The sequence below is a fragment of the Cheilinus undulatus genome, linkage group 22 (assembly GCF_018320785.1).
Source record: "Cheilinus undulatus linkage group 22, ASM1832078v1, whole genome shotgun sequence".
NCBI lineage: Eukaryota > Metazoa > Chordata > Actinopteri > Labriformes > Labridae > Cheilinus > Cheilinus undulatus.
The window spans coordinates 9,951,168-9,977,105 of NC_054886.1; the positions used below are offsets into that span (position 1 = coordinate 9,951,168).

The 25,938-nt window shown below is 39.6% G+C and overlaps 2 protein-coding genes across 2 annotated transcripts in view; one reads left to right on the top strand and one right to left on the bottom strand.

Moving 5' to 3' along the window:
* Positions 1–2,519, top strand: part of lrch4 (leucine-rich repeats and calponin homology (CH) domain containing 4) — a 74,273-nt gene extending 71,754 nt beyond the window's left edge. Inside the window, exon 18 of the mRNA XM_041779602.1 lies at positions 2,250–2,519. Coding sequence (XP_041635536.1) covers positions 2,250–2,396 — 147 coding nt within the window. The 3' untranslated portion in view covers positions 2,397–2,519. The remainder of the gene's footprint in view (positions 1–2,249) is intronic.
* An 11,950-nt stretch (positions 2,520–14,469) lies between these two features.
* fam113 (family with sequence similarity 113) overlaps positions 14,470–25,938 on the bottom strand; it is a 32,697-nt gene continuing 21,228 nt past the window's right edge. Inside the window, exons 9-10 of the mRNA XM_041779603.1 lie at positions 25,064–25,150; positions 14,470–14,896 (exon numbers count right to left, since the gene is read on the bottom strand). Coding sequence (XP_041635537.1) covers positions 14,769–14,896; positions 25,064–25,150 — 215 coding nt within the window. The 3' untranslated portion in view covers positions 14,470–14,768. The remainder of the gene's footprint in view (positions 14,897–25,063; positions 25,151–25,938) is intronic.

Here is a 25,938-nt window from a genome sequence, read left to right on the forward strand (position 1 = left end):
CGTCACTGATATCCACTCAGGAGGAGATGGAAATTTGTCACCGAATGCCACGAACCCATCTGAGAAATGTGTTAACCCTTTCTGTGCCAGGATGGTCTTTAGAATCACATAGAAGCAGGGCAGTCCATAAGAGGGGGTAAAGGGGAGAGCTTTCTAGGGCCCAGCTAAACTGGGGGACCATGGTGGTCAGGAAAACCAAGGTCCACTGAAAAGTTACACTGTGATAACCAGATTTATTCATAATCTGAATTATAACCACTCTTAAAAGAAAAGTCGTATATGGTTATACTGTAGTAGACTACAGCCTTTTTAAAGATGCAAACCTCTTTTCTTAAAACAGAATTACCTTTAACTGGAGATGTTAAAAATGTGGATCAGCACACCGCACTAAACCAACAGGAAAATAATAATCGACTTCAGAGTCAAGCCATGATGTGAAGGAACGTCAGGATACCAGAATAAAAAATAGAAGAAACCGAGACAACCGAAATGTAAAGGACTGATTAATTGTGTAAAAAAAAGGGTCAAAGTGGTAAAAAGTAGCAAAAAGAAGTTGCAACAGAGGCAAGAGGAAAAGGGGCAAAAAACTGTAAAAATTGTTTAAAAGTGGCAAAAAATTGGGAAAAAGGCAGCAAAAACAGTTAAAAGTTGCAGAGAAGTGCTGAGAATGGGTTAAAATGTGCAAAAGAAAAAGATATGGGGAAAAAGCTGCAAAAATGGGTTAATAGTAGGGCTGGGCAATTAATTGCAAATTAGATTAAATCGCAATTTGGCCTGCTGTAATTTTCAAATCGCAAAAGGTGCAATATATCTTTAAGCTGAAATTTGTGTCAAAATACTAGTTTAAGACTTTTGCAGCAGAGACATTATGCATTACATATCATGCAAACATTCTCATGGCATATTTTTAGAAAAGTGTTTGAAAAAAATCCTATTTTCTTCTTTTTTTGTTTTTTTTTCTTATTAGATATGAGAATTACATAGAAAAAGCTCATTCCCTTTAATACAATCGTTCATATCCAATTTGCAAAATGAGTTAAAATCATCACAATAAGATAATTTTTCAAAACTGTTCAGCCCTAGTTCAAACGAATATTATGTTGGTTATAGTATAGAATGAATTATTGCTTTTTTTTTGACAGAAAAATACATGAGATAAGGAATGTAAGAAATAATCGCATAGTAAATCACAACCACAATACATGGTAAAAAAAAAAAAAAAAACGCAGTTAGATTATTTTCCCAAATCGTTGAGCCCTAGTGAAATGTGGTTCAAATGGACAAAAATGAGCGTAAATGTGATAAAAAGGGGTTGATAGCAGCAATAATGAGGCAACAATTTACAAAAAGTTGCAAGAATTGGTTTAGAAATGATGAAACAGGCAATTAAAAGTGGTGTACACGGTTTAAAACTGCTAAAAATGGGTTTAGATTGGCAAAAATGTGTTAACATTGGCAGTAATTGTTAGTAAAAAAGCATGAAAATGGGTTAACATGGAGTAAAGTGGCAAGAATGGGTTCAAATTGTGCAAAATTGATTAAAAGTGGCAAATAAAAGTAACAAAACTGGGTGAGAAAATAATCATTTCAAAGGTATTCTTCATTTTTTACGGCATCTGGCAACTCCCCTCTTAGTGTTTCGTGACCCCCGTTGGGGTCCAGACCCCAAGGTTGAGAACCACTGGGTTGGAGGAACAAAAACTGCAAAAATTGCAAAATTGGGTTAAAATGTATTAAAAGCTGCAAAAATCAGTTAAAGTGGTAAACAGAAAAAGCAGCAAGAATCAGTTAACAGTGATTAAAATGGCAAAAACTGGTTAAAAGGGGCAAAAATAGTTGCAAAAAGAATGGCAAAAATTTGGAAAAAGCAACAAAAACCAGTGTAATACACGAAAGTGTAAAACACAGGCAAAAGGCAGGAAACATAAATGACTCCAACATCAGAACCAAATAAAAGCTTAACACACTTTTCAGCTCCAAAATGAGGAAACTGTTAGCCAGGATGCTAACACTAATGCTACTGAGCCAACATACGCATCGACATCATTTATAAACCACAGCTGGTTAGAGCCATATTCTGGTTTTTTCAGGGGCCCAGACAATTCTCTGGGTAGGCCTATATAGAAGAGGAAACATACACATACAGACTGACGAGGGTTTCCTTTGCTCTTCTCCAGTTTTAAAACACTCAGATAAATGTCTGTATCTGTGACCTTCCTCCACTGACTCCGTCCTCCCTCCCCTCCCAGGATTCCTTGTGCTCTCCTCAGCTCATCATGGAGGACGAGGGCCTGAGTCGACTCGCTCACACCGTCCAGGTTCTGGTCGATCAGACCGACGGGGCCCAGCGGGGCCTAAAACAGGAAACACCAGGAGCTGCAGGCTCAACATGTTAGACACAGCTACAGATGAATAGGATCACAATGAAACAACCCTCTCAGGACCATGTTTGTTTGTAATTGGCTTCATATTCAGTCTCCAAATATCAGATACAAAGAACAATAAAACCTTTAAATCAGTTCAGTGCCTAATTGTGTTTCTTTCTCATCTAGCAGGTAAAATTTTCTTTCTTACAGTTGCTAAATCATTCACTTTAAGACACATGTAAAGACCTGGAGTAAGAATGTGGTTAGCCTAGCTTAGCATAAAGACTGGAAATGAAGGGAAACTGTTAGCAAGGCTCTGTCCATTTTGGTTTGTTAAATGTAAACAAATTATAAAATATAAGTCCACAGTATGTTGTGTTATGGACAAATCCCTCCTGTTTCATAGACACTGTATTCAAAGCAGACACTGCTCCATAGCCTAAAATTGATTTATTTTAATGTTCTGCATGGGGAAACTTCACAAGCTAGATATAAAATTACCTGCCAACTTTACAAGCCTTCCAGGGCCGGCTGCTGAGAAGCATCCCCACAGCATGATGCTGCCACCACCATGTTGCACAGTGGGTGTGGCATGTTTGACATCTTGTCTGATGGCCACAAAGCTCCATTTTGGTCTCATCCGACCAAAACACTTTCCCCACTTGACCATGGAGACTCCCACTTGCTTTTTGGTGAACTCTAGTCCAGATTTAATCTGAGTTTTCTTCACTACAAACAGACAGGAGAGGTAAGCAGGAGGGTTGCAGAGCATCTACTTGTAATGTAGGGCCTTTTAAATATTCCATTTATGATGTTCTACATGCTATAATGTCTTTGAACACAAGTGGTAGACGTTATTCATCCTGTCTCTTATGTGCCGTACAAGGTTATGGTTTAAAATACATAATTGAGTTAATACCAAAAATAAAAGAATCACACCGTCCGTAAAGGAGGGTATTTTTTGATGCATCCATTTCTAAAAATGTTCAGTGCCATAAAATGTTGAAGAGCACCAAATTTCATGCTTTTATGAAAATGCACAAATCACCTGGATTACCGATGAAATGTGCAGAAATATCTGAACAGCATGTGAAAAAACAGCTTTTACCAGCAGCAGCAGCAGCAGTAGGAATAGAGGTAAATGAGAAACATGGAGCTGTTTAGGACGGAGCAGTCTTTCTGAGGTTTATCTTAGAAACCTGTCGACCTGTACCCGCTCACTTCTGGCAAAGAAAAGAGAAAGACGTCACAAATGTAGCGACGGGGCTGAGCCAACATGCTACTTTAAAGATTTAACTGTAGTGAATGTAAAACGCTGTGTGTAAAGGTCAAATTAACTTTAAAACACCTGAAGACAAAGGTACGTCAGCGTGTTTGAATGTTCTCGGATGACTCATTCATGCCAACGCTGTTGCAGAGTGTTACACAGTGAGGAGGGATGAAAGACTGCTGCAACAGAAAAAAATATCTGATTATTTTGTCTTTTTAATCTTTGAACACAGCTCCCAGTGCATGCTGGGAACCAGGAGGCTCATGGTAAATCTGTTTTATTTTTTCTAAATGAACATTTAATAATGTTTGTGAAAGAACAAGAATATCAGAGTCCAACTATTCTTCTCCAGTTCACTTCTAACCACAGAAGCCATCTCTCTATTCAGACGGATCCAGAGTTCTTCTAAAACTTCATTTCAATAATAACATCCTCTTTTTGTTTCCTGCCTTTTCAGCCTTACCCACATTCTCCTGATTCAAACACTCGGACTGAAATGATTTGATATCTATGAATAAATGCTTTGCATAAATGCTGCTGTGACCTTGACTTCTATAAAAGAATCTGAGAAAAGTTCTCTAAGGCTCTTGCCTCAGGCACAATTTGTCAGAGACATGACTGTACATTTCTTAAAAAACAGTATTTGCCCTAACATGCCCTTAGACAAATTAGATTCCACTGATCTCTGCTGCTTTAGAGCAGAGGTGTCAAACTTTCTGCAAGGAAAATTAAACAGAAAGAATTGAAAATCCTTTCCTCTTTACTCTATAGTGATTTAAAGCAAAACATCCCAGCCTATTGATTAAAAAAAACTTTCATTTTGATCAAATTTATCACGATGTACAATACAACATGGATTCATTCATCAGTCTCTCTTCATTTTTAGCTACCAAGTGGTTGTAATTTACCTCTGCAATGTCTACAATCACTGGAAAGTCCAGTGGTGGAGTGGTCATGTTATTGGTAGAAATCTTAAAAGCAAGATTTGAGTTTGGCTGTCTTATGGTATCCTGTGGTCTTTGAAAACTGCCATGAATGCCTTAAAGTGTGTATCCGTTTCCAGCAGCAGCACTGCCTCTGTGTGAAGATGTTTTAAAGTGATAGGAATCCTGCCCATGATGCCAGCCTCATTGTCATTTTAAAGAACTTGTCTGGACTCGTAACAAAAAGCCACCAAGTGGCAGCAGACATGCTGCACACGCATCAGATCAAAAAGAATGAGGCCAGTCTCAAGGATAAGAAAGCCTATCCACTATTGAAAGCAAATATTCCGGTGTTTGAAGAAACCTGAAGTAATCCAGAAAGTCTGTAGTTGAACATTGGTAATTTAATATGCAAGCTGTGCAAAACTACAAATGATCAGACACTGGGCTAAAGTAGTAAGCAATTGCGGCAATACAGTCAAACCATATCCTGGGGTATTAAAAAATAGCCACAGTATCGCTTTAATTACTTAATCATTAAGATGGTGCTGCGTAATGAGCGCCAATTTCTGTTAAATGTCTTGATAAGTATGTGTCCATTGCCACCAGCAGCACCACTGTCTGTGTGTGAAGATGCTTTAGAAGTATAGTAGTACTTCTACTCAAACTGTTAAACGTGCACCAGTGGATATAATGTGATCTAAGATAACCTGAGTATAAAAACGCTTCAGTTCGGCTTTCTGGGTGTAGATCAGTGATGAGAAATGATAAAGTTTATCAATAACTACACGTGCTACATCCTGCAGCAGCAATTCCAGACAACTGAGACCATTGCGGGTTCTCAAACACATTTAAACTCATCTCTATTCCTTTTTATGTAAAATGTAGATCAAGTTTATCAGTGCTTGGTGGTTATTTTAGGCGCTGAAGTAGTCTGTAATGTTTTTGGAAGCACCCTGTGAAGTGAACCTGCAGCTGGATGGAGCTCGCTATTGAGGAACAATGCGGACATAAATAACAATAAAAAGCCTGTCTTCATCTCTCTCCCAGCTCCTCTGTGATAATCGCTGATAATTATGTCTCATTAAATCAGAGAGGGGAGGGGAGGGAAGAGAGAGGATAGGTTGCACATATGTGCCTTAGATGAAAAGATAAAAAGAGAAGAACTCTGTTTTCTCTTCTGTATCTCAGTTTAAGTCCAAGGATGATTCTTCAACTATAAATCAGCTCCTGCACGCCTGTAAAGCTCGTCTTACGAATGTCACTTTTTAGACCCAAAGCAGTTTGATGAAGGATTTAATGAAACACCAGTGGAGGCACGCTCTGCTGTATAATGTGTTTTTTTTTTTTTACAACTGAGCAACAACTAGGCTCGCTTCACTAGCCCAGTTTGGCTGCCCATCCTGCAGTGAATAACACTTTAAAGTCAAAATGTCCATCAAACTCTAAAGGGGATCAGGAAGAACTTTATGCTTTTTTAATAAAGCACAAGTCAAGCAGCGGAACTGATAATAAAGGCTTCAGGCAGTGTAAGCAACGCTGTTTAATCTCCTCTTGTGGTTTATTAAAGAAAGGTACTTTAATGCAGATGCTGGGAATCAGCCATGTGGTGGGTTTCATGGGCAAAAACCTGGCCTTCATGGTCTTTTTGAGGGGAATTCTTTAAACAGAGTCAAACTGAGCGAGTCATTATCCCAGGAGCCCTTACAGCAGGACAAATTCTCCTCTCTGATAGAGGAACCCAACCCCGTCATTGCAGAGCTATTCCACTGCCATCCAAGCAGCAGCCAGGTTCTCTTCCACTGTTGCTGTGTGTTCCTAGCTTTAGCTCAAGTTTAAGTGCAATCAGCAATCGGACAGTCAGGTACAAGAGTTTTCCCTCCTTTCTGCGTCAGCTGGACAAGAGTGCTGAAGAAAGCAGTAACCAAAGATGAACACTCTTCTCTCGCCTCAGAAGGATGATACAAGCCCTGCTCTCCTCCTAAAACCGCATTATGATGGCACAAGACTTTTGACTTGCTGGAACCGTGGAAGAAACATTAATGGACTGACAGCTGCCTACTCCTGGATCTAGTTTGGCATCAGATTCAAATCCCACACCGTGATCACATGTAAGAGGCCTTGATCTGGGTAGAACCAGCAGCAGAAGCGAGTCGTGCATTCATTGAAAGCCGCATTTATTGTCCTTTGTGTTGGTGATTCACTTTGTTGTATCCACATTCATGTCCAGTGAAATGCTGATTTGTTCAATTTTATCTTAGATTTAAAGAGAAGTTGTCTGTGGTTATTGTGCTTAAACACTAATTTGCTGGTGAGAGGGTCAGTGCTCATTCTTGTCCCTACTATCTATTTAAACACCAATAATTATTTTGAATAACAATATTCAAAATTAATTCGGAGTGATTTTTACTCCTCCTTGACTGTTGGTCCCCTTTTTCAGAGTGGTGCCAATGACCAAAACCTAGCATTAATATCCCAACACCGAAGCAAAGCAAAAGGTCATTCTTACAAACGCAAGTGGCCTTATTGTTAAGTTAAACCTGAGTATCATGTTAACAGTTTCAAAAACAACAGCGAGAGAGACAAAGGTTCATAAAAAAATGTTTCTTGAGGTATCATTTACAAGAAAGGCCTGAATGGATAAACGTATGGATGGATGGTCCAGCCAAGAACATAACACCTCTGACCCTGACTGTGCTGGGTCAGAAGTGCATACTGCTTACTCCAGAGATAAAAAAAAGGCTGAAAAGCTCTAAATGCTAAGTTATCATGCCCACAGCCTGACACAGCATTTGTCCATTTATTTCCATTCATCACTGCTGACAGGCTCTCCATCACACCTCATCTCCATCAGAGCATGGAAGACTTCCCTTTATTAATCAGCTCTAGCTTTAATCACGAGTCAATTAGCAGCGTGGCCTAATTGACTATCATCTTAATTGCTCTATCACGCTCCGCCCTGGAGGGCCGTCTGCTGCCAGCTTATCGCCGCTCTCCTCGATAAGACACACGCCTAATGAATGCTCACACTTCTGTAAGAAAACGACGTGGGTTCGATTCCTCTCACGTCTGGTAAGAGCGTGTTGCCCTGGTGAGGCGCAGCCTACAGAGACAGCCTGACATTTATGGGCTGTAATTGAAGACTGTGATGAACCCCCATGCTCAGACAGAGGAGGATATCAGCGAGCGGCGGCAGATCCACGGCCCTGCGTCATCAGCTGGAGAGGAGGTGAAGGAGGTGACGGTTAAATGAGGAAATTTTGATCAAAGTGAAGCTCGAATATGAATCTGAGGATTTTTTTACACAGTGATTCAGTTTGTGTTTGAGTCAGTGACCTACAATCTCTAAAAACATTTTATTATGAATGCAGAATCTGAGGAGAGACATGAATTTATACATCAAGGCTGAACATACCGTTTTAGTGCTATAACAACAAATTTATCACTGTTTACTAGGGGAAGAAATTACCAAGGATTCTGATAATCAGTCATTGGTTTCAGTTGTTCAAGCAGAGACGCTGTCATTGATTGGGAACTGATCACTGTCAAACAATTTTATCAGTCACCTCATCTGGTTAATACTCTGGTGTCTGTGGTTAAAGGAAACATTGTATGATGTAGCGTTAGTATTAAGGCTGATTAGACTGCAAGCTAATTATATCAAGCACATCAGCATTGTGAGCCAAATTTAATGTAGCATCTTTGACTGTTCCTCTGGAACTTTGTCCCATCTCCACACAGGATCTCTGGAGCTCAGAGTGACCATCAGGTTCTTGGTCTCTCGTTATTTCTTGTGACAATTTCCAAATACAATGCAAATCGTACTGTGCCTCTGCCCGTGCTCCAGTCCGGCAGTGGCGCGCCCCCGAAGTGCCACTCTGAAGCGCTTCACTTGAGATACGCTGCAGGTCTATTTTCAGCGCCGGCTGCTGCCAAACCCCATCGATCAGAAAGCTCCAAACAGGAAGTCACAAGCATGGAATATCCGGTTCTTTCAAAATACAACACAATGCACGGACTCCCGGTCGTAAACCATCACTATATCAACATTACGTCTCATCCTGCAGCGAGAGCAAAGGCTCACCGGGAGGTCAGTGGGCCATAGAGCTACAACGGCGCTACTGACAAGAAAAATTTAATTTTTGAGGAAGTTCTGCATAAGAATTTTACATAAAACTACATATCCTTAATTCAACATTAACCTTTTTAACTTCCTAATGTACTCACCTCTTGGCAGAAGCAGTACTATTATGGACTCATGCTGGAATGGATGACAAATTAACACCAAACAGGTAAAATAGTCCGCTGTTGGCATACTATTCCTTTGTAATCTTGCAGTTCTCAACTGATCTCTGCCAGCTAATAAGACACGCTTCCAGTTGGCGAGGTCGCCCACCTTCAGTCAGAGTGCTGTGAGGGCGCTGTGGAGCACGGGTTACTTTCTTAAGGCCCTCTCCCCCGATTGCTAAGGTGACCAGCTCTTGGAAGAATCCTGGTTGTACCAAATTTCTTCCATTTGAGAATTCAGGAGGCCGCTGTGCTCTTTGGAACCTTCAGTGCAGCAGTAATGGTTTTGTAGCCTCCTCCAGATCTGTGCCTGTCAACAATCCTGTCTCTGAGCTCTGCGGGCAGTTCCTTTGACCTCATGGCTTATTTTTTGGTGGTATGCATCGTCAACTGTGAGGGCTTCAAAAGATAGGTGTGTGCCTTTCTAAATCATGTCAAGGTGTAGAAACATCTCAGCAAATATCCAGAGAAATGGGAGGAGCCCAAGCTAAAATTATAGTGTTTTTGTAAAGCTTCAGAATACTTATTTCAGTTTTTTATTTTGCATAAATTTGCATTCTAAAACTCAACACTCAGCACCAATGGAGTTCTGAGTGTAGACAAATAAGGATAAAAATTGTTTTTTTTGGACTGTAGCATCAGGCTGCAATATATCAAAAAAGAAAAAAGTGACAGGGGTCTGAATACTTTCTGAATGACCTGTAAAAACACTCAGCGCTGTGTGAGAAAGGGAGAGTAGGAATAGTGATTGATAGCTGAAAGGATTAGCAGGGTGAATGTTTCATTTCAGCTGCAAGCGTAAAAATAAACGTCCCAACTCCTCAACATAGTTGGTTTTTGAAAACTGCAGGCTGTAATCACTGAGATTAAATTTAAAAAATCACTTTGTAAAAGATATTCTAGAAAATATGGGAGTTGTATATTTGTTCCCTTAAATCACAGGGAAAAAATGTTCTGTTTTTTGAGATGCACATGTATGTTCATATTAACCTGCCTTATCTATAACACTGGGTGGAGTTAGCCTTTAGATTCCTGAGGAGGGAACGCCCCCTTGTTTTTATAATCTGTCTTAGGGGAAGCAGATAGAGGGAGTACAGTAAATGTCCCAGGAAAAAACCCTGTGGGACCCCATTAGATGACAGGGGTCGGACAAGCTCACCCATAGAAGCAGTGGAGCTTCTGTACTGTAGAGCTCTGGTAATCAGGATTAGGTTATAGTCATGGATTAACCTTTGATTCTGGTGTTTCTCTTCCCGTTTCCCTGCTGTAGTCTTCCCCACTTCTATAACATGATGTAATGACGACTGCTTGGATTTCTTCAGCTCCTGTTGGTCTAAGTAAGCACAGAGAGAGCCTCTGTGTTTGATCTCTCACTGAGGAACATCTTCAGAATCCAAATGTTGTTAAAGTTTCTCTCAATGAACCGTCTAATGTTGGCTGCTGCTGTTAACACTGGCTCTGTGCTTTGATTCCCAGTAATAATCAGTGTTTGGGAGGAAACTTTAAAGGCAGAGCTTTGTAAGCTTCCAATTACTCAACAGCGAAGACACTGTACCACAGCCAAGATACTCGAGGGAGGAAACTAGAGTGCTCAACCTAAGCTAATAAGGGAAAGAAGTTCACACTTCTTGGAAAAAGGATCAAATTGGTATTGTAGTTGTGATTACACAGTATTAAAATACCTTAAAAGAAAGAAACAAGCCAGTCAAAAGTGACAGTTTACTGCAAAAACTACAACTTTTTTTTTTTCCAGGAAAGCGTTGGTTTTTAACTGCCAGGCTGAAATCCAGGAGGTTTATCTGTTCAGTGTAAGGCAAACCTTGAGGACTGATTTGTGCTGCAGTAATTACAAGACCGCAATCACAACCTTTTCATTAATTTATTCTTGTTATCAGAACGTTGTTAATGTTGACCTTAAATGATTTTGGGTGTGATTCCAAGCCAATCCCGACTGAAAATTTGTCCAAATATCTGTCTCAGCTCAGCAGTAAGAGCCGGTCTTTTGGCTCCTAAACGGCTCTTCGTTCAGTACCAGTTTGGCTTTTTAACCACTAACATTTAAGTAACATTTTTCGAAAAGGAAACTAACTCTCAAACAGGAGTCAGCTCCTGTGGTTCATACAAAAAGCCAACTCATAAAAGCAGTCTACTTCCCCACAAGGTTTATCTTCACAGTGTTTCCATTAAAGTAACTGTTTATGTCAAAACGAGGGAGCAAAGCTGTCAAAGAGGCTCAGCTAGCCTCTTAGCTCAGTCCTAGGCTCCTCTAGACTCTGGCCTCCCTTAATCTGTCTGAATGTGTAGTAGGAGGTCCACAGGACTAAGGGAGAATACGTGGTTAAAAAGTGTCCCAAAAAATTTGGGGTCTTGCTCAGAAGGTCACTATGGCATTTCTACATCCAATAGATCCAGTCCTGTGTAACCCTGCAACAGGAATTTCGATGTCATGTCTGCTTGTCTTTTGATAAAATCTTCATTAGTTTGGCACAATCTCCCGTCAGTTAACTTGACTTCTTTGGCAAACCTTTCTTGACAGGAGTGGGATGTGTGCTCCTGGCTAATAACAAGGTGTTTCAGTCAGTATCTTTGCAATACAAGCCTTAAATTAAAAAGCCTTATCCTCCTTCATCCCACCTGTCACACACTCAGGTGAGCAGAGACCTTTTTTCCAACATATCCTGGAGGCTGCTTACCTCCATATCACTCCCTCGCAACAATTTCAACTCTATCAAAAATCCTATTTCTCTCATAAAGGCCTAAAAGTCCCAAAATATGTTGTTTTCAAATATCTAAAAACCTGAGGGACCACAGACATAATGTCAGTTTCTAAAGATTTATTTGGGGGCTTTTTTGTGCTTCATCAAAGACATAGAATAGTAGATAAAGCCAGAAACAAGGTTGAAAGAGTGAGGAATGGCATGCATGAAAGGAGCTACAGGGTGGACTTGAACCTGGGCTGCAACCTGACCACGCCCCATAAGGTCAGTGGCAACTGACTATTAACTTTATAATCCTGACTATTCAGTCCATGAGAGCACACACCTGCTGAAACAAACGGGATCAAACAAGACCTCAGAAGACAAACAAATATGGAGGACCATTGAAATCCTCAGCTGGCTGTCCTGGAGTGTGCTACAGCTGCAGCATTGCTGAAACATGAGGGCATGAATAAGGAGGAAATCCTGAGATGTGTTTATTTTTGCAGAAAAGTATAATATCCAGTTGGTGATGCTACCTTTTCTGCTCATTCATTGGCTGTTGTGGGTATTCTGTCCAATCTAAAATCCCAAATATCCATGCAAACATGTTTGATATTTACAAAGCAAGATCAGGGAGGCTCCAATTTTTGGGGATTATTTGGACAAATAATTGTTTGAATCCAGGCTCTATCAGGCCATAACCCTGCGATCTCAGAGAGGAAAACTGGCCTAAAACTGCTTTAAATTGTCTAATACTGACTTCCATCAGTAATGGTCCACATGTCTAACCCCATTTCCTGACACAATTGTCCTAAAATTGTCCTCCACTGATGTGTGAAAGGTGCCATGTTGTGCGATAACTCGAAGTAAAGAAGGCTTTGCTTTCTGCTACCAAAAGAATAAAGACTCCGGCTATGTTAGATTGAATTTTACATCAATTTATTTAAAAAAAAATAAAAATAAAAAGGATATAAAAGAGCTCTTGAACCTGACAGTGGTTTGCATGTTCCTCATTTAAATTCAGGCAGTAGGGAGAAAAAAAAAAAAAAAAGAGCACATTATGAATAATGACCTCTGTTCACAGAAATATCACACAGAGCACCAGCCTGGTTTTACCGGTTAAATCGGGTTACAGTCACCATTTCTGGGTCAAAGCTGGCGATCTGACCACGCTGCTCACAGTGTGAACACAGAGCACCCGTGGGTGGCCGTCTGCCCGAGGCTATAGATCAAGGCGTTGGACGAGGAGAGCAGAGGATTACATTTGAAAGACATGGAGTGCTCTGTATGGATTCAAAGTGGAGAGCGGACCAGCACGAGTGAAAACAGTTAGGGCCGGGCAATACAAGTTTTTTAGTTTATATAGAAACATCTTCAAATGAGACGAGGGGAGAGATATTTATATTGCCAAGACAATGTTGATTTAATAAAACAATGCCAGACCTAACGCTCAGCAAACCTAAAAATCTGAAGTGCCAAATAAGTGTCTGTGCTTTCTGGCTTTAGCCAGGACTTTGAAGCAGGAAGTTTAATATTTGCAGCGTTATTTGTTAAATGCTCTCAGAGTTACAAGATTCAGAACAGAATGGTGCTGCCATTGACATTATGCCGTTTTTCTTAGCTTCTCCGTTATAGTCACGGGTTTAATATCTGTAGCTGTTAGCAAAGATAGTAAGGATGTGAGATGGCTCACTCCTCATCAATCACTGTTCCAGAAAACAATGCCATGAACATGCACAGCATAAAAAGAGGCATCGACATAACCAGCAAATCAGCAACAATAAAATCAGGGCTAATCGTGACTAATCTCAGAATTTCTGTAGTTAATCACGATTAATTGCATCCTTTTATAGCATTTAAAAGTACACTATTTTGCAACCATTTGTGTCACTGTGAATTAATTTCACTGTTAACCTTGGGGTCATCGACTTCCTGTTTGGATACTGACCTGCTTTTAAATAAGGTAACAGTAAAAAGGCCAATGTTTGCTGACTTCTGACTTGTCTACTGAGCTGTCTGAGAGTTTTTAGAGTGATAGGAGACATTAAGCAGCAGTGGTGGACTTATTTTACACCACTGTGGCTGCAGGGAGATGCTGACGTGGATTAAAGGGGACAAAAAAATCATGAGATTAATTGCGATTTTAAAAAATTACTGCACTAATTGTGGATCTGATTCAACCCCAATTAATGTGATCAGTCTTAACAGCAGACACTAATTCTGTCAGACATTTATTGACGATACTGACAAATTGTATTGTTCACTTTTAGTTGTTTTCACTAATGCATTCCTAAAATTGCCAACAAATATCTGCACAGTGCCAAATTGCAAGACAGTGTTGACAACTTTTGGAAAAGCAGGTGTAAGCGGTGAGGATGTCAAATTTTCCGTGTTTCCAACTAGTTAGTTGTGAGTTTCAAACATTATTCTTTTAAAAAACAGGTGTAAATAGAGCCCATGCTCCTTGCCAGTCCCAGCTACTTTTTGAAATGTTGCCAACATTTTTCTGCAATTTAGGCTTTTGCTGGCTGTTTTGATTGAAGGTGTGACTGAAAAGGATGTTTCTATGGTTCTTTTTGTGATATATCAAAATTTAAGAGTACAGAAAAAATTTAGGAACCACTACATATGGAAATAATACCAATTTTTTGTAAACCTTAGTGTGCAGGCCTTGGTCTGCAATTTCTGATAACTAAAAATTACAAATTGTCTCTCACTGAGTGTCTAGAACGTGCCAGTATGGTTTGATTTTTACTAGTGCTGGAGCTGTGATAATTGTTATTTCTTTGCATAAATAAAAATCCTGACATATTTATCATGCATCTTCATCCAGCTCAAAAACACTGAGATGTGATTTTTGGTGCATATTGCCCAGTCCTAAGAACAGTGCTTACCTATGCACACAGTGAGTCTTTCTAAATGCATGCAGCAGAAACTGTGTTTATTAGCAACATTTCTCAGTCAGAAACATGGTGGTGAACTCCATCATCTAAAACCTGAACTAAATTGGATTTTAAAACATGTTCAAACACTGATCAGTGAATTACAATTCTGCTATCGTACGCAGCGCCGTGCTTCTATCTAACCTTAATTACGAATCTGATCCACACATCCAGAAACAGCCAGGGACTTCAAATTCACTTAACCTCCCTCCCCCGTACTCGCTTTATTTCTAACAAGAAGTCCCTGTGTTCCTGCTGTAATGGGTTTCTGTGTCTGCCGCTCACCATCTGTACGTGGGGTGGCGGGATGTCACGTGGGGGGGCTGGTGAGAGGGGTACGGCTGAGCTCTGTTAGGCCGTCTCCTTTGCCTCATACAGCGATCGTCTCTCTGGGAACCATCATCTCTACCTGGAAAAGAAGCAGAAAAAAGCTGTTTTTTTTATTTGGTTCGACCATTTGCATCAATCTTTACAGGGAATTTATTTTCTGGTTTTACTTTCAAGAAAGTACGTCATAACTCAGAAAATATTAGGCTGTAGATCTCGCCCCCTGAGACAGACTTGACTAAAATGGAATTTAGAGATATTTAGAGAAACACCCTTGTAACTGGCTGATGTGCCTACAAAGACTCTGTTTATACATACTTCAAATATTCATTCAGATACCAAGGTGTGGATGCACCTCTGTGTGTACTGAGCAGTTTGATATCTGAAAGCTCAGACTGCATACAGAGGTGGTCTGGGATTTTTTTCATCTGGACTGGACTGGTTGTGTAGAAGCAGCACAGACTGGCACTGCCTAGTGTACTGATGTGATCTGCTGTATTCTGCTGGTAAACAAAAAAGCATGGCTTTATTTATGGCTCACAGTGATGGAAACTGCGACTTCTTTAAAAACTCTAAACCATTTGTCGGTAATATGACCCAGAACGTTCAGCTCAATGGTTCTTCATTTACAATTTTGCCTTTTTATGTCTTTAAAATAATAGCGAAAATGGAAAAACTGACTAATCAGTACCTTACAATATTTATTTGCTAAAAAAGTATATCGGTCCTTTAAAGGCATGTTTATCATGCAGTGTTGGCTCATAAAAATCTGGGAAAAGTCTCAGATACTGTGTAGAATCCACTGATGCCCAGTTAAAAATTTGGAGAATAGTCAGAGAAGAGTATAAACTGGATGACAAAATACAGTGGTGTGCCTATGATCCTGGTTTTAAACCTAAAAAAATAGACCATTGATCAGAAAAGCAAAAACAAATTCATTTTATTTTATTGTCTTTTATTAGATATGTCCTGAGATATTAAAGGTTTTTTTAACTTAATCCTTGACTCGAGCGAGTGTGCCTGAAGAAAGCCCTGGTGGCTTCTCCTTTTTCCAACAAAATTCCTGTCATTGAGAGAAAAAGTCAATTTAGAAACTTTGAATCAATTTAGAGACTTTTACAGATATCTACAGGTGCAAAATTATTTTGATCATAATCAAAGAAATGAAGCAGACCTTTAGGATCAAAACACTAGAGTTATATATTGGTGCTTACCAAAATTGTTAAAGTAAGGGAATTATATCTAAACTCCAAGATTCTTATGAATAAGAAATTACACATAACAGAATTGTTGCTTTCTGAACCCCCCACAGTACAGGAGTACAGATAAGTAGTATTGATACTGTGAACAGCACATTATGGGGAGGATTATTTTTTACATCTGTCTGCAAAAGAGGTTTTTGTTGAACTATAAACCAACTGGGTCATATATGTACCACCCATTCAGACAGATTTAGTGGAGGTGACCATCCAAGGACCTTGTGGTGCTATCTAATCAGCAAACTACATTGTTATTGTAGTTTGGCTGTAATTTCCCCCCTCAAGTCCATTTCTGATGTTTTTCGGACTGATCTTCTGTTCACACTTTACCACTCCCACGTTATACTTAGTTCATATTTTAAAAAGGTAAAAGAAAAGGCTGAATTACAAAGGAAACTCAGTTACTTTTCCATGTATATGCTGTGTACTGATGGCTGCTTTCAGAATTGAATAAAAAAATTAATAAAAGCATGCTTGACAACATTTGGGAGAAAAGCGGTCAAAAAGGCACCTCAGCCTCCTAGCTCCAGGACTTTAGAAAACCACAGAAAATCTTAGTCAACTGAAATATCAACTACTCTTTAATGAATAAATAAATAACCCTGCACATGATCTGTAGGCCAAATCAATCTGACCAGTAACCACGTACTCAGTCCACCCTGACTGGGAGTCTAAACCCCAGTGACAGACCAGAGATTTGCAATGCAACAAGACCGTTTTACATCAACTCGATGAACAGATCACAGGCATCATCAGATAGCTGATTTCAGGACATTAGAATCAGATAAATCAAAATAGAAAATGTAAATCTTGTTTTGATTATCTATAAACAAATATTTGTTCAAAGCGGAATACTCGTATTCATGCTGTTAGTTTTGTACATAGTTGAAATGACCTAGTCCTACTACTACTACTACTAATAAATGTTTCCTGTAATCACTCAAGTTTTCAGTTTGATAACTGGTGTGTGCCATGTTTACCTTTTCTCTGCTGCTCTCTCCCTCTGTCTTTCTCCATCACCTGCAGCTGTCTGTCTCTCTGTCCGTCTGAATAGATGAAAGTAATCTCATAACAGTACATATATTAATAGCTCCTACGACGTGATAAAGAAACTCTGCCTCAACTTTGTCTAAGTTTTGGTGCTCTATTTTCTTACTCAAGCACTTTTGTAACAATGAGAAGACACCATGTCGATGACTTCCAGCCAGGATCTTAACTCTGATATCTCCCAGTCCTGTTTTTGTTCACAGTAGCTGGGTTTCTATTACACTTGGAAAAGCTCAAAATCTAAATAGCACAATAAAAAAATGGTAATGGAAACACCTGAATTAAAAAAAAAAAAAATATCGCTAAAAAGTTTCTACGCTTTCATGAGGAGGTTTTCAGGCGTTGCGATATATTTCTATATCACAAAAGTGTAATGGAAACACTTTTTCTGCATTTACAAGTCACAGGACGTGACGTACGGTGTCACATGACTAGTCACTCCGAAACAACATGGCATGGTACGTGTGGGCAGAAGAGGAGACGAGACTTTTCTTAACCTCATACTTACACCCTTATACGTGGCTGTTGCCATACATATGGACTTTGCGTCTGAACTATCATCCGCTGCCTTCGTCTTTTGTTCAAAATTATCAAGGCAACCGCCGTAGATGTAACCAAAACTGTACCAACACGCAACAGGTTTTGAGCATCAAGCTTCCCTGCAGCGGATTCACACAAGATGAGATTTAACAAGAATTGCAAAGCCTATGCCCAAAACTCCCTTCAATAGAAACGCATTCAAAGCGCAATTGCGAAATTTAAGAAATATCGCTTTTATTTTGCGAAAAACTGTAATGGAAACCCAGCTACTGACGCGTCCTTCAAAATGTTTGGGGCTCATGCCTGCAGCCCCTAGACCATGTGGCACCCCCAGCCTTTGCTATACTGCCTATGCCTGGGGCAAGCCTGGCATAACTGCATAGATTTTGGTCTGTGTTCACATGGGGAGGTTTGCAAGCAGATTCCAATGCATGATGAAGTCAGTCAGAATTACTTCTGGTTTAGGAATTCTTTGACCTGATAAATACACATGAAATTAATAGTTCAGGTTCACATAAATCCTAAATCAGGGGTGTAAAGGTACGTATATTTGTACTGTACCGTACCGATTCGGTACAGGCCTCTCGGTACGGTACAGACGTGTACCGAATGAATACATGTGGAGCCAAGCTCACATACAAACAGAGAAATAGAGCGCAACTCACACTATCCTGTCAACCACACAACCACAGCAAAAGCCTGAGTATTCCCAGATTAAAGTGTCCTGTTTAGGAACACTTTGTTGCCCAGTAAAATACAACAGTGGACAAAGACAACAACATTAGCGCTGACATTTTTCAGCAGCTGTGTCGCTAAAAGCACGCCGTCCAGTGGACCAATCAAAGCATTTGAAAACGCTCCACTCAAGAACGCCAATGTTAGGAGGAGGAACAACAAAAAGTCTCACCAGCCAGTTATGAATTTTCTGTTCCTAAAGATCGTTTTGTTATGAAAATTGTGCTCTGGCGCTGTGAATCACATTAACTTTACCTTCAGCTATCAGCCTTGGAGGAGGGGGGGAGAGGAGAATCCTTCATGTCTGCAGCTGTGTCATAGGTAAAGTTATCCTCAGATTTCACAAGGCTCTAACATCTTTATCCGCCAAGATAGGCTGTGAAAAGTTCTCCAAAACTTTGTAGTAGGTCCCATTGGTTAAAAATGTAATCCAGTGCTGAAGTCAGTGTTGAAATCGGCAGGAAAGACGCTAATTTACATATTTAACAAGTTAATGAACGGTTGTATAATGATGCGTTCAAGTTGGCTGGGAAATTTTTGTGTTTAAAGAATGGGTATAAATATGTCAATATATCAATTCAAAAAACCTGGTAAATCAAAAACATATTTATTTACTAATATTTTTAATCATTGGAGAACTTTTGGAAGGAGATTGCTGCATTATTAATCATTTAAATGTAATTTAGACAGCCTATGTATTTTAATACAATCTAATAATTAAAAACGTACCGAACCGTGACTTCAAAACCGAGGTACGTACCAAACCGAATTTTTTCTGTACTGTTAGACCCCTATCCTAAATACAACCCAAATTCCAAAAAAGTTGCGAAAAAGTGAAGATTTTGAATATCCCACCATTTACAGTCCATAATATCGTCAAAAGATTCAAAGAATCTGGAGAAATCTCTGTGAGCAAGGGACAAGGCCAAAGGGACCCTCAGGGGCCACTGAATTAAAAAACAGTAATGAGTCTGTACTGGAAATCTCTGCATGGGCTCAGGAACACCTCCAGAAATCACTGCCTCCCAACACAGTTGGCCGTGCCATGCACAAATGATAGTAAAAGCTGGATCATGGAAAGAAGAGGCCATGTGTGAACAGGATCCAGAAACACCACCATATTCTCTGCACCAAAGCTCATTAAAAATGGAAAACTGTTCTGTGGTCAGATGAATGGACAAAGAGGAGAGGGACCATCCAGCTCCATCATAGCACAGTTCTAAAGACTGCATCTCTGATGGTTTGGGGTTGCATTAGTGCCTATGGCATGAGTTCTATCAATGCTGAAAAGTAGTTGAGAGGTTTTAGAGCTCCAACATCTCTTTTAGGGAAGGCCTCAACTATTTCAGCAACACAATGCTAAATCACATTGATCACAACAGCATGGCTTCACAGTAGAAAAGTCCAGGACCAAGGAATGTTGAGCAGCTAAAATCCGACATCAGACAAGAATGGGACAACATTCCTCTCCCAAAAATTCAGCAACTGGTCTCCTCACTTCCCAGATGTTACGCAATGGTAAACATGGCCCTGTCCCTACAGTTGCTGCCATCAAAATCAAAACAAGCAAACAGTTTTCATGAAATGTAACATGTCTTAGTTTTAACATCTGATATCTTTTTTATGTTCTGATGGTTTATTAGATACAATAATCTATTTTTTAATTTACATTTTAAACAGCATCCCAACTTTGGGATTGTGGTTGTAAATTGATAGTGACAACAGTTTTCCAGATGTAAAAACTGAGAAAAGAAAGCCTGGGTATTTTGATCTCATGTTGAATAAATCGACAAATTTTACAAACAGAGCATAAATAACTGGTAGACAAATTGATCAATGAAATCTGGAGCAACATCTAATACAAAGCTCTGGAATAACCAAAAAGTCTATGTTAATTCAGCTTGAAGTCCATCAGTGATGAAACCCGGCTGCGTGTCTCCAGGCTCTTTGTGGATTTAAAATCAGGTCCACATACATGCCATGAATCCACAATTCTGTCCACACATCGATGTCCAAAGTCCACTGTGTCTCCAACAGTATGGATCATGTTGAGCCCAAATGTCCTTCATTAAATTAGATATTCCCCCATTTTCTCCTGTTTTTGTCTGTTCCCCACAGAGCAGAGAGCCGTGAATATTTTGTCACTCTGTCCTACTGAGGAGGTGAGTTGTGCACGAAAAGTGACTTTAGTGGAAACTCTCTACTGGACTGAAACTCATCAGGTCAACAACAACATAAATCCTTGCTCTAAAGCTCCTATTTGTGTTAAACAGCTTTTTAATATTCATGTTCTCCATAAATACTTCAAAGATTCTGATATTAACTGCACTATTTTTCTCCCTTTTCATAGCTTTTTAACATTCACGAGTTCTGCTCAGTTTTTAGCAACTTTCTCCTTGTGAGTCACCAGTTAGTGCCGATATTAATGTGTCCTCCCAGCACAAATCAATAATTCAAAGTCTTACAGTAGCTGTTTGGCTCAGTTTAACTATGAGCGTCTGCACATGAAAGAGTTTGTTTATGAAACAGAGAGCCAAGAGACCCTCAAAGGACCGCCACGACCTGCAGGGCGAGGTTTACACGGCTGACAGGAGGAGCTGAGTCAGCACTACGGACTGCAAACTTATCTGCTGACTTCAAATATAGTGTAATAGGAACAGTAAACTGGGCGATGCTGGTTTAAGATGTTTAAAGTTTAACATTTCAGAAAGTTATTTTTAAGAAAATAAGGAGGTGGAAGAAGAGAGGGTTGTGAATACATTTTTGGATAAATTCTGGTTAAAGTGGTTGGCATTTATCTTAACATCCAGCTGATTTTTTTTAAACCTATGATAAAATGTTCCTACTTTTCAGCTGAATTATTTCCCCAGTAAACAACTTTTTAATGGGCTTATGGTCCCAATGGTTGTGAATTTGTGTCCGGAAAATGATGGCAAAAAATGTATGAATTACTTAAGTCCTTTGTAGACATGTATCCCTGCATTTAATTTCACTCTGTTCATATTATTAGGAATACTTAAATGTGTTGTCAATATTTCAACTCTTATATCTCCTTTTCTTGCCATAACAAAGCTGCTTTGCCCCGGAATAGTGTGGCAATTCCTTAAAATCTATTGAAAATGGGCAGAAATGTATACATTATCATGGGAAATGGGGGGTAAAACATGTTAATTTTGCCCTCTCCCTTTCTCAGTCATACTTTGTTCCATCCAAGATCCAAACTAAAAAATGTTTCATTAAATAAACATGCATTGCTGATTTTTTGATTGTAATTTGTCATTAAAAAGACTGATGGGTCCTCAGACCAGTAAAGATCCACTGGCTTAAACTACCAAAAAATTTTTTTAGGAAATATTAAACAGAACTCAGCAGACCGCCATTGTTGTTACAGTCCACCTACTCAAACATGGTTACTGACCCGAGTCAGTGGTCGGTGGTCACCCGTATCAGTACAGTCATAGGTAAAATTACCGCCATATTATGTATTTTTGCTAGCAGCCAGACAACAACCCTGTGTGATTAATATGAAGCATAGTAATGAGGTAAAAGGTGTTTTCTCCTCTACAAGTTTGATGTCTGTAATAACAGCAACATGAAGCATGTGCTCATCTTCTTCTGTCCATTTGTCTCGGGCTGTTTTGTGAGCTGGTCTCAAGGCAGTTTATCTTTGTCCCAGTGCTGCAGCGACTCGTATTGCAATGCCTTAAAGGACTTTTAAAGACTTGTTTAAACTGATGATTTGTTTGTTTTATGTCCAAAGCAGCGGGCTGTGGCGCTATACAAGGTCAGAGAAGCAGATGTAGACTTTGTAGCGGTAAATAAATGATCAACATTGGTGCAGCTGACAAATTTAACAATAAAAGTGATCAGCTAGAAGCTGTTGTTTTTTCCAGAGTGCTTTTATTGTCAATGCTCACATCAGGAAATGTGGTGTTTTCAGAAGCAGCTCGACACAGCTAATGTCTTCATGAGCACACACTGTACGGGGGGTGAATCTTCTGTACCACAATCGTTTTGATTGTATTTAGGAAAAACCTCACTGCGCACTGAATGGCACGTCTCATTTGATTGACAGATAGCTCGACAGACAGATGCTACCTATCCGTCAACCAGAAGGCTAGCTTTAGTGATAGCTTAGCTGACAGGAAGTCGAGCTCAGAGGTCAGGCTTTTGTCTGTCGTTAGGTTGATCCAAAGTTCAGTTGAGTTAGTGATTTCATTATGGAAGCCACTGCGGATTGGCTTCAAAAGCTGTTTTGGTCCCCTTAATGTAATTAAACGCCTTTCGTCACACAGGTTTCTTTCTACAGTCTATGGCTCAGACATGAGGTCAGTATGCCATCACAGGTGTGTTTGCGGGTGAGAAAGGGGTTTTATCCCCTTAATACGCCTTTAAATGCGCCCTCTAAATTTTGTAGTATAATAATATAATACCATTACTGCAGAGGGCAAAAAAAATTATAGTGACATGATATTTAGACCATATGGCTCATGCCTAATTGGAGCTATAGTGAGTATAGTCGGTGGTCTTCACTTTCAGAGGAACCGCATATTGTCAGTTTATTCAAAGTGGCAGGGACAGTGTCATAAAAAAAAATCAATCTGAAATCTGTCTTTAAAAAGGAACCCTGCATGATCAGACAAGTTCATCTTGTTGGATAGATATTTGTATGTCTCAAATGTATATTAAACTAAAATCCTCACTAAATATCCCACATATCTGCATTTTGAGTTCATTTCAGCTCAAACTCACCAGGAGATCGCCATGTTGTCATCCGCGTCACGGAGTATGACGTCACGGTTCCGCAGCGCTCTCCTCCATTGCTAAGCAGTAACCGTTTTTCAGATGTTTTTCTGCTCTCAGCTGTTGCTGCCATGAGTTTGCTGTGTGTTGGTTTTGTCTCCCTGCTGTCAAAGCACTGTCATTCCAACACAGTTTTACTTCAGTAGACCTTCGTCAAATGACTACATTGAGTGTATAGTGGAAGCGTGCTGGGAGCTTTTCAAAATAAAAGTATTATGTACATAGAACGGAGTTTCTCCAAAGAAATGCTAAAGCGGACTTTTACTTTGAAAGGCGCAAACTGGAAGTCCTTTCGTATTGTGTTTATCTTTACCTAAACCATGTGGAAACAGAAAGCTTCATAAAGAAGAGAAGTTCAGGGAACAACTTTGTTAAACAGACACATTTTAGTTCGTGGCCTTCATCTGGTTCATCAAGAAACAGATTTCAAACATTTTCTACCCATGTGGACGTAACTTTAAAAACGCACATTGTAAAATTTGCTAGAATTGTCATGAGATGTACTCAGATGCTTCAAACAACTTCTCAGACACACAATATACCTTTGTTCTGCATGACTGATTGTGCCTTTTCTCAACCACAGACCAATTCATGAGAGTTGTACTCACAAGTGTATAAACTGGGTAGGTGAGTGAAATATTGGGATGGGATAAATTGTTGACTAACGTGTACAGCTCTTCAGGAGGAGTGGCAGGGCAATCCCACAGAGACAGATTAATGGCCTCATAACATCTATGCCTCGGAGAGTGGCCGATTTGGTGAGAGCAAATGGAGGTCATACCAGATACTGAAATTTGCACTTGTAAGAATGGGTGGTCCTGTCAACTTTTTATTGTGTGATTGAATAAACCGTTTCCTTGAATTTCAATGTGCGTTTTTAAAGTTACTAATATGGCTCTGTATTTATCATTTTCCTGTCTAGATGGACAGATAACCACTCGTGGTGCAAATATAATATAGAAGAGACCTCTAATTTGACAATCCTCCGTGCGTGAGACGTGTTGCGTTTCTGAGATCAGCCCTAACCCTGGCTGCCAGTCTGAAACAGATTACTGCAGAGGATCACCGCGGAACTGTGACGTCACGGCGCCAGCGCGTACCAACAGGACCAAAACATGGCAGTTTCCTGGTTAATTTATAAACTCAAATGACTCAAAATGCAGATATCTTGTGAGTTTTTTAGTTCAATATGTATATGAGACATACAAATACCTATCCAACAAGATGAACTTGTCTGATCATGCAGGGTTCCTTTTAAAGCTTTCCATTTGCAGATACCGAAAAAAATGGGATTGTTGTGTAAGGGAACAGCCAAAATGTGACAAAAGATTACATTCTCAAGCAAAAGTTATGGTCTTTAAATGATGTCTCCTTGTTCCTTGGTCAATCCAGAAAGATCTCTGCCATGTTAGGTTAATACTAAAAGGCCTTAAAGTGCTTATAGGGGACCACAGACCCTTTAAAAGAAATCACTCTTAAGCTGGATGCTGAATTAGATGAGACTTCAATCAAACCTCACATCAGTGAAGTTTAATAACCAAGAGGAGACTGACCTTAAAACAGATGTTAAATGGGCAAAATAGACACTGGCAATGAAAATCAGTTTACTTTTGAGGAGTTAGTGTTGCAACTTTAACTTTTTCTTCTGCAATATTTGTCTTTTAAGTATTTTTTGTGTTTTCTTAAGTTGTTTTTTAAGCAAAGTCGAGCTTCTCTGTTGGAAAATATTCACAGTTCCTTTGAAGTGAGCTCAGTAAATTAAAATTTTAGAGAAAAAACAAACAGGATGTCTGAATAATTTAAAGGTTTCCGTGTCATCTGAAGCCACAGATCTTCACTATATTATGAGAGATAAAGTCTCATACCTGCACTGAGCCACTCGTTCAGAACGTTGACCCATCTCATGCCAAGCTGATCTGGCTGATGCATCAGTTGACCTCGATGCTGATAATCTGTTGTAGACAGAGAAAGAGGCAAAGAGTACATTTACACTGCTATGAAAGTGATTGACATTTAGATGAAAAGTGACTTTTATAACACTTTTTAATGCAGAAAGGAACGACAAAATACTGAAGGCTCTATATTTAATCTCAGTGCAGAATTTTTAAATCAGAACCTTTATTCATGAGAATTATTAACAAAAACATGAAGAGTTTGAGCCATGTTAAAATCTGTTTTTGTGTCTATTTCTGCAGAAATATGTGCTGCGTTCACATGTCCATCTTCATCACTGTGAATAACCTCCTTTAAGGTTAAATGGAGAAACATTAGCCAAATGTTTCTCCCGTCATTGTCCTTTAGCAGCTGACTTTGCTCTTCTGGTGTCAAAATCAATTAGACTAATGACTGTCCCATTAAAAGAAACACGGAGGAGGACCTTTTTACTGACAGATGAAACACTGCCCAAATGTTTTCAGCTCCAGAAATGGAGCCTTAAGTATCACAGATAAACTTTCATAGCCCAGGGTGTTTATTTTTCTCGTTATGTGTTCACATACAATGGTAGGCTGTAAGGCCTTTGCACACACAGTCCATCTTTTTCTGATCCAGTTTTCAGATCTGATAAAAAAGAGACCTTGCACACTGAGATCTGTATGTTCATTTCTCTATTCAGAGAAAATCTGCAATACAAGAACAAAAGGTCACAGAATCATCAAGCAGTGAAGGTGATTTAGCGGTTCTTTCACTCCTTCAAAATTGAAAAGAAAGCACTGTGTCCATCCATCCTGACAGTCTTTCA